Source organism: Rhea americana, unplaced genomic scaffold, assembly GCF_003343005.1.
Source record: "Rhea americana isolate MKP2758 unplaced genomic scaffold, rheAme1 scaffold_362, whole genome shotgun sequence".
NCBI classification, from domain to species: Eukaryota; Metazoa; Chordata; class Aves; order Rheiformes; family Rheidae; genus Rhea; species Rhea americana.
Window position 1 is genome coordinate 512,382 of NW_028186493.1, and position 12,331 is coordinate 524,712.

The 12,331-nt window shown below is 37.7% G+C and overlaps 1 protein-coding gene across 3 annotated transcripts in view; it reads left to right on the plus strand.

Annotated features, from left to right (window-relative positions):
- ADARB1 (adenosine deaminase RNA specific B1) overlaps positions 1–12,331 on the plus strand; it is a 94,723-nt gene that overhangs the window by 48,505 nt on the left and 33,887 nt on the right. For all 3 annotated transcript variants that reach the window (XM_085312420.1, XM_085312418.1, XM_085312419.1), the window contains exon 4: positions 3,461–4,392. In XM_085312420.1, the coding sequence (XP_085168546.1) occupies positions 3,461–4,392 (932 nt within the window). The remainder of the gene's footprint in view (positions 1–3,460; positions 4,393–12,331) is intronic.

Genomic DNA, 12,331 nt, shown 5'->3' on the forward strand with positions numbered 1-12,331 from the left:
AGGGTACATCCACAGTGCATCTGATTCTTTACTTCCATCTGTGGGGCTGCTTCTCCCAGGTCAAGAAGCACACAGTGGAAAATAAAGAGATATAATGAGAAGAACTAAAGGGAAGAGAGAATGAATTAAGTACGAGTTCTTCAGTACAAGAAGGGCTGACAAGGTTACAATATTGCGGAGATCTGTAGAATCATGAACAGCATGGGGTGTTCATCTAATATTAATGCAGCAGGTGGTAGGTACAGAACAAGCACTGGGAGATGTTTTTATGCARCATGTAGTGAAACAGAGGAATTCATTGCCCAGGACTTTGTGGATGCTAAAGTAGTCTATACAATCTTTAAAAAGTGATAAGAAAAGTTAATGGAAGAAAAAAACATTAGAGGTACTCTATAACTCTCTCTTGGGACATCTGAAAGCTGCAGGTCACTGCAGGCTAAGAGATTATTCCGGAGAAGTATCGCTATGTCCTTGCTCTGTTTTCATACCCTTCTCTGGGTATCTACTCTTGGTCCTTGTCAGACGTGGGATATTGGGCTGGGTGAGTGTGAGCTAGCAAGGCTATTCTTCAGTTTTGCCCTGGGTTGAGAGGCCTTAGAAAGAGCCATTTCTGAATGGTGGGGTGAGGCTGGGTTGGAAGACTTATTAGACATCAGAATATGGAAAAGAATTGAAGAAGATGCCTTCTTTCTGATTTTTTTTTCTTTTTTTCCCCTAACAGGTGGTGGTAGTAAACCTTACTTTTTGACTAGTCTGTCAGCTGTTCTTCAGTTCTAAAATAATTAGGGGAACACACAACTGCTGGGCAAGACAGGCTAAGGAAAAGGACTGAAAGCAAATCTTCACCCTCATCCTGGGAAGCAGCTGTCCTTCCTTCCAGTCTCATGATTTTTGGTGACTTTGTGGGTTGAAACAGATCAGAGTCCCTTCTGGTTCTTAAGGAAAGTCTTGTCCTTTCCATCACTTCCAAGCCTTGGATTTTGATCTCTGTGCTGTGCAAGCTTACCTGCTCTCATAGTCTCCCAGCTTTGCCTCAAGCTGCTAGCTCCCTACTTTCTATCTCCTAGTATCTTCCACCCTGTAGGTTCTCCAAAAATAATGTACCCGTAACTCACGGGCAAAGAGTAGTTTTCTTCCATTCCCTTTATTTATTTTCTTCCTAAGACAAGGTAAGCATGCAAGTTTCTTTCCTGCTCCCTACAAATCCCACCTCTTTGACAAGACATTGTTTCCCTTACGTACGTAATGAAATGATTTTAATAGTGCTTCTGACTGCTGTAYTCTATAAAAAAAATTTTTGTTTTTAACATTCAGTTGGCATATATCCAATTCATGTTTTTCTTTACTGTTTTCCACAGATGTTAGTCTTAATTGTTAGTGGCCTTAATAAAAAAAAATATATATATAAATAAATAATAAAAAAAGAGATACAAATGGAGGCTATTATGTAGTGTTAATTAAATGACTTCCTTTTTAGCCTAGAAGTTGTATTGTTTGATAGCAAACTCGTTCCAAAAATGTGGTTTTAGATAAGATGTAATTTTTAGAGATCACAGCTTCAGGTAAGAAACTCACTGTAAGCYATTGGACAATACAATTTTTGATTGAATGCTACAAATCGTTATTAAATTAAGGACATTTCTAGTGATGAAGCACTTCAGAATATTTAGTGTTTCACTGTTACATTGATTTGAATTTAGTATTCAGTACTGTACAACTCTTTGCTATGCCAACGAGACATAACAAAATGTGTTTGTACTTTGGCTTTTTCTCTTGATCATCATCTCTCTCTCTCTCTCTCTCTCTCTYTGAGCACCGAAAGGAGTAACCTATCGAGCTTTTGCTGGAGGATGTTATAAATGAAAATTTAGTAACTATTCCATCAACTTTGTAACCTGGGCGAAGTGGTGTGTGCGCTTTAGTTATTCTTAGGGAAAGTTTAGGGTGTTGGAAATTTATCACTGTGAAAAAAGATTTTCTAGCTTTGTTTTCTCCAAGTCTGATTAATATTTATCACCTGTTACCAGTGTGGATTTATTATAGTACTAGATACTTTGAAGTCCTGGAAGAGAGGTGTTGGAAACACTTGACAAATCTGCCTACTTGTGTGTGCCAAAAGAAAGCATGAATAATTAATTTTAGTAGTTTCTTTGCGGGGTAAAACTGAGGTCTTTGCAAGTGTAGCAAAAATAATTCTTAGAATATGTGTATGACATCATTACTCAAAGTTTCTACTTTAGGAAGTAAATCATTAAATTAATATAATGATATCCCATTACTTTTCCATTAAAAGTATCATCTTTGTGCTTATGCAGTATTTGTCACACTTCTTGTCTTCTGTGTAGCCTTAATAAAGGATCTTTATCATTATGATCTTTGGTTTTGTCACTGTGGAATACCAGTTGCTTTTTACTTTGCAAGGAATTGCAAAATTGCATGTAAATAACAAATTCTATCTTTCTTAATAGTTGGCTTTGTGCAAATATATAGTCTTGTGACACAGCCTAGTTTAAGCAGAGAATTTTTTACAGCTCTTTTTCTGAGGAAAGATGGAATAGATCTGTGGCAAATATCAGTTAAAGATTCAAGACCATATATCCAGAGAGAAGCTGAAGCTACTCTTCACTCTGCATTGTACTGCATCCTTATACCCTTATTCAAGAGCCTTTTTGATGCACAGAAAGGAGGAGTATGTGTTTGGGTTTGGTGCAGGTTGGCTCAGGCTGTTAAAAGGTCAGATTCCTTGGGAGAAGGATCCTACTCTGTTGTGCATTTTGCCAGATCTAAACCATTCTTGGTGCCACAGCGTGGCGGGAAGTCAGCTGCTAATGAGAGAGCAGGCAGCTGTAATTCCTTAGCAAATTATTGTGCAACTGAATACTGAGGAAGAATATTGACAAGAGTTGAATGCAGAATCTCTAAAGAGAAACATAAGAATATTGATACACTTTTTAGTCAAGGTGCATACAAAAGAACTTAACTTTTCCTGATTCAGATCTTAAGTAATTTCTCAGTTTGAGCAAATAAAATCACTGAAGAAAAACTGTAGTCAGATTAAAATAAAGATAAAAGAATTAAATATCAATTTGCTAGTATTGGTCTTCAGCATCTATTTTTATTTTAGTTTTATAGGTGTATCTTGCAAATAGTATAAACTGTATTTCTGGTCTAAAGCCTTTTTCAGGTCAAACATAATTTATGAGTATAAGGGTGATTTGAATGCAAAAAAAAGCTTCAGTGTTTTATTGCTGTAGGAATAAATCAAATGTGTAGTTCACAAAGCCATCTTGAATGCATTATTTCTTGAATTATTAGGAGATATAGTTCTCCATTTGTACTGCAGAAATGTGAGCACACATCACTTAACCAGTTACAAAGATAGATAAAGGAATCTATAAATTTTGCATTTACAAGATCCTGCAACGAAGGCATTGTAAGTTACTCTTTCTGGGCACCACAGGTTCAAGCAGCACTGATGTTAAAGAAAACCGCAACATGGACAACGTTCCCCCTAAGGATGGCAGTGTGCAAGGCCCCGGAGAGGGGACACAGCTCTCCAATGGTGGTAGCAGCAGCAGCAGAAAGCGTCCTCTGGAGGAGGGCAACAATGGCCACTCCAAATTTCGCCTGAAGAAGAGGAAGAAAACACCGGGCCCTGTTTTGCCAAAGAATGCCCTAATGCAACTTAATGAGATAAAACCTGGTTTACAGTACAAACTTCTGTCCCAGACAGGTCCGGTTCATGCCCCCATGTTTGTGATGGCGGTTGAAGTTAATGGACAGGTATTTGAGGGGTCTGGCCCTACAAAAAAGAAAGCAAAGCTCCATGCYGCTGAGAAGGCTCTGCGGTCTTTTGTGCAGTTTCCAAACGCTTCTGAAGCCCATCTAGCAATGGGGAGGACTCTGTCCGTGAACACAGACTTTACGTCTGACCAAGCAGACTTTCCAGACACACTTTTCAATGGATTTGAAACTCCAGTTCCTTCCGATTCTTCCTTTTATTTAGGGTCCAATGGAGATGGATCCTTTAGCTCTAGTGGGGACTACGGTTTGTCGACGTCTACTGTAACTAGTAGTCTTATGCAGTCACCTCTCCCTACACCATCACCATATCCATCCACAAGTGGAAAGAATCCAGTAATGATCTTGAACGAGCTGCGGCCAGGGCTGAAGTATGAGTTTCTCTCAGAAAGTGGGGAGAGCCATGCTAAAAACTTTGTGATGGCAGTGGCGGTGGATGGTCAAACTTTTGAAGGATCAGGAAGGAATAAAAAGCTTGCAAAAGCTCGGGCTGCTCAGTCAGCTCTGGCATCCTTATTTAACATGCAACTGGACCAGACTCCATCCCGACAACCCATTCCTAGCGAGGGGCTCCAATTACACTTACCACAGGTGAGAAGCCTGGTTGCTTTCTTTTTCATGTATTTTGATGATTACCAAGAATATCCCAGTTATTTGTTCTGAAACAAAGAGCATTTCTGACGTTTTTACCGATTGCATGTTTTCATTGGGTGATTTATCCACTAATGGCTTCTGATGACGACCTGAAGTCATTATATTCTGAAATGCTTATATTCTGTTGGATAGCAAAGAGGTTTTGTTTGTTGATCCTTTCAGCCTTAATCATGTTGTGTGATAGAAGGCGAAGCATAGCTTAGTGCCTACTTAAATTACAGTTTTTATTATGGGAAAAATTGAATCATGGCTTTCTCGTGTCAGGCAGCTGTGCACAGATGGAGTCCAAGTCAGGATTTTACTGCTTTAAATAATTGGATTATCTGATACAACAGCTTTTACTAGAGAAGAAAATCGTTCTCTCCTGCAAACCAAAATTGTTGGCATGTACGGTGCTAAAGAGTGAGTGCCAAGGACAGGTTGAATGAGGGCAGTGCAATGGTCCTTTGTAGCCAGGATTTGGATTATTTACATACTTTTTTTCCTCAGTCAGACACTAATAGTAATTTTTCAAATGTCATCTTTTTAGCACAACTATTGGGCATTTTTAATGACATCTTACATGCTTATCTCAATTCAAATACTTGCATATTACTTTCTTGTCCCTGTCTATATGCTTTTTTTTAATGAGAGTTTCATGACTTTAACCTTTGCTATCCCCAAGGATGGTTTTGGAGTTTGTTAAAAATATAAAATACTATTGTCTGAATTGATACGTCATTCAAGAAAGTGGGATTAAAGAACATAATTTGATGTTGTGAGTATTTTAAGTACATTGTTTCCTCAAAATACTTGGACAATTTGCATCATTTGGAAATTCTATAATATAAAAATATAATTTCTTCAGTAGTTTCAGTTATTTCAGACTGCATTTTCTGTCAAGCTTTTTAAAACACCTGTGGCACCAAACAATAAAGAAATTCACTGCCAGTGATTTACATATTACTATTTCTTGAATCAGTAAAATAGTCGAAATGGGAACTGCAATAAGGAAGTGAAGAAGAATTATTCAGAGTAACTTCAGATAGGTTTTAATCTTCATTCCTGATTTTGTGAATCACTACTAGCTGTCTTAGCATACAGCACTGTAAAACTGACTATTGATATAGGAACACGTATCCTTATGTAGGAGATGGCCAGGATATTCGAGTCTAGGGCTGTTTTTAAATAACAAAACAACAACACATGCAGTCATTTGTTTTTTGCAGTGCTCTTACACTGACCTTCATTTCTGCTTTTTACAAAAAGGGTACTGCAGGACCAGATTGTGTATTACCTCTCTTACAGGTGTGCAGAGGAGTAGGCTACTCCACTCTGGCATTACCCTGACACAGAACATGGCGTGAACGCAAGAGTAAAGTAGTTCAGAAGTATTTTAGTCAGCTGGTAATTAGGAATTTATTTTCCTTTCTTCACTTCAGTGTGTTCTATTAATATGCTTTTAATTATAATTGTAATTAGCTGTCAAGGTGATTGGAATTGTATCAAGAAAGAATTCAGTCTGTTGCATAGTAATGATAAGGGACTTCAGCATCTGTGTTTTTTTTTAAGGAGTTTTTATTAGGTCTTGCTTTATTTTTTATTCTTTACGGGTTGCTCTTTTTTTTACAGAGTGTTTATTTGGTATGTGTAAAGATGTTAAATTTGGAGATAATCCTAAAAGTGAGTGAAGTCGCAAACACTGCAACTTCGCAGTTACACAGAAGTGACGTCAAAGGGATAGGATGTATTTATAACCCCTAGACCAAATAAAATGGTAACTGGACTGGTAAAATCAGAAGCTAGATGCATGCAAGGGAAGAAGAATACAAGATACTCAAGAAAAATTACAAACATACGTTGAAAGAGATAAAAATATGATGTAGTTGTGCCAATAAAGATGTTGGAATGTGCTGCTTGGGTAGCAGGTTCAAAATGAATTTTAGTTTCAGAGCTGTGTGGTAAAAAGTACAGGATAATTCAGGATGTGTAATCTGAGATAGCATTATGTTACAGATCTGAGAGTCAGCAGGTACTTTCTGCCCAAGTCTAAGACATCTCTAATATGCTAGAGATTAACTATATGTATAGTTAATGTTATAGATAGTTTGTAGTGTGTCATGAGAAAAACTGATAGAGTGCAAAGAATTTAGAGGAGAGAAAAGATTATTATTGTTCTGGAGCCGATTGTAAGTATCGGATGAGATATGCATTAGCTACTACACACCTGATAACTTCCTCCRCAGTCTCTGTAGCTAAGTGTAGAGATACTTGTGTAGGTTATCAAATAAAACAGAAGGAAAGTTTACATTGCAAATCATCTTATAAAACAGACTTTGGTGTAGTCTTGGTCTGTAGAGTAGGTTATCAAAGTGTTAATCCTGTGGCTTAATACATTTAAAATCAGTCTGCGCAAGGCAAATTTGTCTGCTCATTTCCAGCCTGACCTTTTGTGAGGGATGGTGCAAGGTTGCCTGCAGTGAGGAAAACCTCTTTGCTGAGAAAGTGACTTAAAACCAGTAAGTCAGTTAATATAACRTGCCTCAAAATAGATGAAGAAGCCCTGACAAAAATGAGGCCTTGTGTATGTATTGCCTTGGCATCCAATGTGTTAATGTGGGAGAGATTTTTGTCAATCTTACATAAGAGGCCTCRCATTCCCAAAACAGAGAAATCAATCCAGTGAGACCTTCTGTGTTAAGCAGTAAGAGAAAGCTTATACCAAGTATATACTGAGAACTGAATAGAGAAGACAGAGAAAAGTGAACAATATTTTAAAATCTGCTCTGAAGACAAATGTGTCGTGTTTATAGATGAAACATAGAAGCTAATGCAGCCAGGCATTTGCAAATTGTCCATGTAAAGTCCAGATCAAGTTATTGAAGAAAGGAGTATTTTTGAGGCACTGAACCACAGGAAGGGTCATAGTGGGCTGGACGAAAGCTGCTTCTTGCCCATCGGCCTGTCTGTGGTGCCAAGTCATCCTTTGCTGTCCTGGAGATCACTTGTTTTCTCTACTTTCTTCCTCCTCCTCCCCCCCCCCTTCTGCTTTAGACATTCTCTGCTTCTCAAGAGGGTTGTGAAAGTTTGAGAGAAGTGGGCTGATGCTATCACTAAAAGTAAAATCAAGCATGTACAGTGGCCAATACCAAATGCCTTGATAAAACTGAGAACAGGGCATATCTGTAGCAACACTCCCCCAGCATAGTCTTCCAAACTGCTGTGTCTGTGGCTCAAGAATGTTTTTAGCCAGGAATGGCATTTTTCCATTTTAAGAGTTCTTGATGGATTAGGAATTAGAAATTTCAATTCTTTCTTGAACTTTTGTGAACTTTTAGCTTCCACATGGTATTAAATTCCACAGTTTAGATGTGTATTACAGGAAGAAGAATCTCAGCTTGTTAGTTTTGAACCTGCTGCAGTGCATTCTGGTGTGCTTCATAGAAGCTTATAATGGTATTTCCCAGATTTCCTCAAAATGTTGACTTTAAAAGGTAGCTGATTAGTTATGAGAGAAGGAAGAAGTGCTGCTCAGACTGGAAACAACTGAAGAGAGAGAGGAATCAGAGAATTGAAATTGTAAGTATTGAATCTTAAAGAGTTACTTAGATTAGTTAAAGTTGGTGAAGTGTGTGAGAGAAAGCAACAAGATAAATAAATAAGCATAACTAGAGATGAAATTAATTAAAACACCCACTAGAGGAAATACTTTTAAATATTCACATCATTTATTACAAACTCAAAAAGATCCTGTGGATCATTATGGACATACTTGCATACAAAACATTACGCAGAAAGAATGGAGTGAGATCCAATAATGTAAGGGGTAGTCTCACTTGAGGTACAATATTTAATTGTAGTCTAATTTGGGGAAGGCAGGGAATAAAAAAGTACTAAAAAACATTAGTGATGTACAAATAAGTGATGCAAGTGATCAGAGGTCTGGGAAAACTTCCTCTGGAGAGAGGCTGAAGACAATTGGGGTGTTTAGTGAAATAGACTGCTCAGTTTATAAAGGAGAGTAAGAATGTAAGAAATTCAAACTTAGTAAAAAAAAAAAACATACTGAATATGTTCATAGGAATTCATGAGCAATGTATTGAATTAATTGTTGTGGAATTAAAAAAGATAAGAAGGTATATTTGTATAAGTAATGAGAGAATTTACTGTCTTGATAGGAGTTTGTTTAAATAAATATAAGAAACTTTTTATTATGGAGAACTACAAAATAATTACCGTGTTTTATAAGCATAGATATGTTTGCACCTTCTCTGGGTTGTGTATACTGATCAGTGTCAGAGGAGCGATGAGGGCCAGGCTGACCCCAATTTTGCCTACTGTGGACACTGCCAGTGCTCATCAGCTTGTGAGAAAGTTCACTAAGCCCTAAACTGCAAAGGTAAGAAGAAATAAATTTGAGGGAGAACATTTGTTCTTGAGAGGAGGAGGAAAGATCACTACAGTTCCAAAGAGTGCCCAAAAGTTTGAGTCAGTTCCTAGCTCAGATCCAAGAGTGCTGTCAGCCCATGAAATGCCCTTAGTCCAGCACGACTTCAGTACTTAACTAGCATTTCTCTAGATGAAACAGCTGTTCTTGGTAAGAGTGATCTACTGAGATCTTCGTTCAGATCCAGCTGGACCTGAACATTTTAATATTCAGAATATTTTAAAACCTGTTTTTTCAGATTTTTTTTCTAAAATATTGTGGTAAAATATTCATTAACTGAATTTTTTTGGTATATATGGAAAAGAACTGGTTTCACTGTAACTGCCATCAGAGAAAGAAACGATGCACCCAAAATAGCTTTGAGCTCACATGCTTCAGTGAGAGAACTGTCAGCTATTTTGGGTCTTTCCTTATTTGAGTTATCCAACTTTGAATAAATGAGTTAACACAGGAGAGGATGGTAGAAAAATTGCACATCTCAGATGTTAGGACGCTTCCTGAGAATGGGAGAGAAGTTCAAATTCTGCTTCAATTAATGTTTGTTTATAAGAGATATGACAGACCCCTCCCCTAACCCACCAACAGGTCAGTGGACTTGGCTTGATGTCTTTGAGTTGAATTGGGCCAAGCTAAGTTATGATTTTAGATCAGTACATCTTGTTCCCTGCTCTACAGTGGCCTGATCATAAACTGCTATATTCCCATCAGATGCTTCCTCCGTGCCTTCCCACACCTACCTGCAGCCTTCATTTCTGAGACATCCTGCACCATTTGCTTTTGTTTGTGCCCCTTGTTACCTTTGGTAATTCCTTTGCAATAGTAAGATTCAGCTCTGTTAGGCTTCTTCGCTTCTGCTCTCTCTCATCTCTTCTTCCACATAATTTTTCAGAATCCCTTTTATAAAGCTGAATTCAGAGTATAACTTTATTAGTAGCTGAGTAGTTGTTATTGTAGAAGCCTTAAAAAGGATTGCTGAGGAAAGAGTTTCCTTTTTTAAATCAGGAGACTAGCAGTTTAAAAATATTACTAGCAATTTGAGAAAATTGAACAGTTAACCTCAGTAAGCTCAAGATATCCCAACCAAGTGTACCAGGAAATACTGCAGCTTGGAATAGAGTGTTCCAACAGTAAAGGCGGACTTTTTTCCAGCTGTTTTTGTTAGATGAATGAATTTGCAAGTATTAAAAGTTGATTCTTCCCCTTGCACCTTATGATCCACACAGACGAACATCTCTATTGAAAGTATTTTCCAAACCCGGCATCTACCTTTAATCTAAATAAAACCACTCGACTCTGAAATATTCTGAAATAATAATACTTAGTGATTAAAAAAAAATCCACTTTTATTGGGAGCTCATGATTAGAGATGTAAGACTATGGCAAGTAATCCTTTAAGTTCTCTATCAGATCAGCTCATATTTACATACTCTCCAATAAATTAGCTTCTCCTTTCTAATCTCTTCAGTGTCAGAAATAAGTTTGAAGTATCGCTGCTAGGGTACTCCACTCTGGGCAATATGGCTAGTATGCTGTAGTCCCCGTGACAGACAGATAAACAAACAAACAAACAAAAAAAAAAGCTGTTTTTTTTTTCTTTTTTCCCTTTATTCTTCAGGAGTCCTCTTCCCCTGCCCCAGCATCAGCAAAAGTGCCTGTGGAGAAAAAGTGAGCGATAGGCAACAAAAACAGGACATCTGGTTTTTATCTTGTATTTAGCATGAATGAAGTGCTTGTYCTGGATTACTACTTCCTTGATTTGAAGGTCACTGGAGCGATGATCTGTTGTGGTTGCTTGACTCTGCACAGCTAATGAGGCAGCGCATTTCTAAGCTCTTCCAAGGAAAGTTGCTGCTCCTTTGAAAAACCAGTATACTAGGGGATCTGTCTCTCATCAGTGGCAGAGGCTGTCCCTTGAGCTACTCAGCCAGCTGTGCCCCTGTGGTTTACATGTTTTTGAGACATGAAGATGATGGAAAGAAAACAGGCAGCAAAAGTTTCAGATGACTGAGATTGGTTGTGTCGTAAGTAAAGAGCTTTTCTACTTACGGTGTTATGGGAAGCAATGAAAGTTTGGTTACCACAACAATTATAGTTTCAGTACAATCTCAGTCGATGGATTTTTTTTATTATTATTTTTATTATTTTGAAGGGTAGACAAATGGGCAAGTCCAAGCAGTTATTGACAGATTTAAGTCCTCATCTAACAAGAAGATAAATTATTAATAAAAGCATGTCTATTCAGACTAAGAAGTATGATTCTGTAATTGTGGAATTCAATGTAAAGCAGATAAATGCTCCATCTTTTCTGGCGGAAATTGGGCTTTGCAGTGCTATGAGGAAGTGGCATGTCTGGCTTGATTCAGATTGGTGAGAACAAACTGAAATGCAAAGTGAAGTGCTGCAACTTTGCAGGACTTGTTCTTTGTCATATTGCTGCTCCTCTGCCCACCTAAGGTACGTTTGGGAGATCCAGGGGAAACGCATTCATAGGTGAGGTGGTATCTTCGTTGAGCATAAATTTTGAGCGCAAGTTCCCTTTATTGACTTACTGAGCCATAGCACGGTCCACATGAAATGCCTAAATAGACACAAGTGCATTTAAAGACTCTACTATTTTAATGGAATAGACCGCTTGAGAGAAAAAGATAATTCATATCTAATTTGTTGGGTAAGTATTCTGCAGTTTCAGACTTACACAAGACCAAAATCTTAACAACTTAATCTGTAGACGTTTAAAAGGGTTTATTGCTCACCATGCACCTTGGATGGTTTTATGCAACTCAGATATCAGATCAATAACATCGCTGATGTATTGACCTGTTTCTATGAGTAAACTTCTTTTTTTTTCCCCTCTCTCACAGTTTCTTCTGTATCGTTTGCATCTCTAGTGGACATTTTTATCTAGCTTGTTCTGCTTAGTTATTCTTGTCAACACTCTGTAGGCTCTTATTTTATAGTTCGTTCAAGCAATTTTAGGTTTCTTTGCCAGCAGCTTAGTTCCACGGTGTTTGAGATGCAGCCCAATCCTTTTACGTAAGCTTATGTTTTTMCCAGAAAGACTCACTGTATTCTCATTTGTGTACCAATGCTGTAGTTTCATCTACTTCACCAATTATGTAAGAAATAATCTTGTCAGAAAAAGCTATATATATATAATGCTATATATGTGCTTTCCATCTAATTATTTGTCAGGTAGCTATTGGAGCCTGTAATACCCTTTTATCAGCAGTATTGGCAGATAATTTGTCCATGGGTTTATTTTCAGAAATGCCTAGAAGTTCCTGCACCATGACAAGAAAATACTCATCAAACCAGTGCTGATTCCCATAGGAAATGGGGAGATTACAGGGGCCTCTGCAGATTAGCCTCCATTCCCCAGTTAGACTGAGGAGCTAGATAAAGAAGCTATGCTCAATGATCCTGAAAGATGTATTTTTATACCTTTCCATT